The sequence below is a fragment of the Orycteropus afer genome, unplaced genomic scaffold (assembly GCF_000298275.1).
Source record: "Orycteropus afer afer isolate SDZICR_OR568_19922 unplaced genomic scaffold, OryAfe1.0 scaffold00085, whole genome shotgun sequence".
Taxonomy (NCBI): Eukaryota; Metazoa; Chordata; class Mammalia; order Tubulidentata; family Orycteropodidae; genus Orycteropus; species Orycteropus afer.
The window spans coordinates 9,760,729-9,761,830 of record NW_006921672.1 but is presented as its reverse complement, the minus strand read 5'-3'; the positions used below and the strand labels follow the sequence as shown (position 1 = coordinate 9,761,830).

At 49.7% G+C, this 1,102-nt stretch overlaps 1 protein-coding gene across 1 annotated transcript in view; it reads left to right on the top strand.

The window, feature by feature from the left end:
- Window positions 1–1,102, top strand: part of LOC103198060 (keratin-associated protein 4-11-like) — a 17,974-nt gene that overhangs the window by 16,137 nt on the left and 735 nt on the right. Inside the window, exon 2 of the mRNA XM_042781112.1 lies at window positions 724–1,098. Coding sequence (XP_042637046.1) covers window positions 724–1,098 — 375 coding nt within the window. The remainder of the gene's footprint in view (window positions 1–723; window positions 1,099–1,102) is intronic.

The window sequence follows — 1,102 nt, the reverse complement described above, 5'->3', positions numbered from 1 at the left end:
AAACACTGATCCATGCCATTTTAATTTTGTGTATTTCACTGTACATAAATTACATTTCAATAAAATGCATTAAAAAATAAAAAAGGCTAGAATATGGGTTGTGCAGTAGCGAGGGGGTATGACCTGATAGTCTTCTGATTCACATGCCTGTGATCCCATTTCATAGGTAATAATACATTCAGACCTTCTTGCCCACCTGCCCTTCAATGAATGAGCCATCAGACTTAAATGTAGTTTGATCCACCTGGTCCCCCAAAAGAATTGTGGGCCTATAAGAATCGTTGTCACTCGAATGACGTGCTATGCAAAATGAGACTGACAAATATAGAGGCAGAATGTCATGTGACATGTGACAGCTCTCTTAGAGGAAACTAAAGCAAGAAAGGCACATAAGATGCAATTGAGGAAGAGGCGATGGGATGAATCCTCACACAGCAGGAAAGGAAACAGTGTTTTCCATCCATCTTGAAAAATTGAACCAGGAAAACAAACTTGCCGGATTTGATAATTACCTATTTATTAGGACAGACAATAACAAGGAAGTGTATCGTACTTGATGACAGGAGCCCCTTGGCAGAGTATAAAAGGGGACATGGGGTGAAGGGACTTCCAGACTCAAGAACTTCACTCTCCTGGAAATACACCCAGAACCTCTTCCACCCTCTGACACCATGGTCAACTCCTGTTGTGGCTCTGTCTGCTCTGACCAGGGCTGTGGTCAAGGCCTCTCCCAGGAGACCTGCTGTCAACCCAGCTGTTGTCAGACTACCTGCTGCAGAACCACCTGCGGCCGCCCCAGCTGCTGTCAGACCACCTGCTGCAGGCCAACTTGCTGCGTTTCCAGCTGCTGCCGCCCCTCCTGCTCTAGTTCCAGCTGCTGTGTTTCCAGCTGCTGCCGCCCCAGCTGTGTGTCCAGCTGCTGCAGGCCCCAGTGCTGCCAGTCTGTGTGCTGCCAGCCCACCTGCTGTCATCCCAGCTGCTGCATTTCCAGCTGCTGCCGACCCTCCTGCTGTGGTTCTAGCAGCTGTGGCTCCAGCTGCTGCAGGCCAACCTGCTGCATCTCCAGCTGTTGCCGCCCAGTCTGCTGCCAGACCACCTGCTG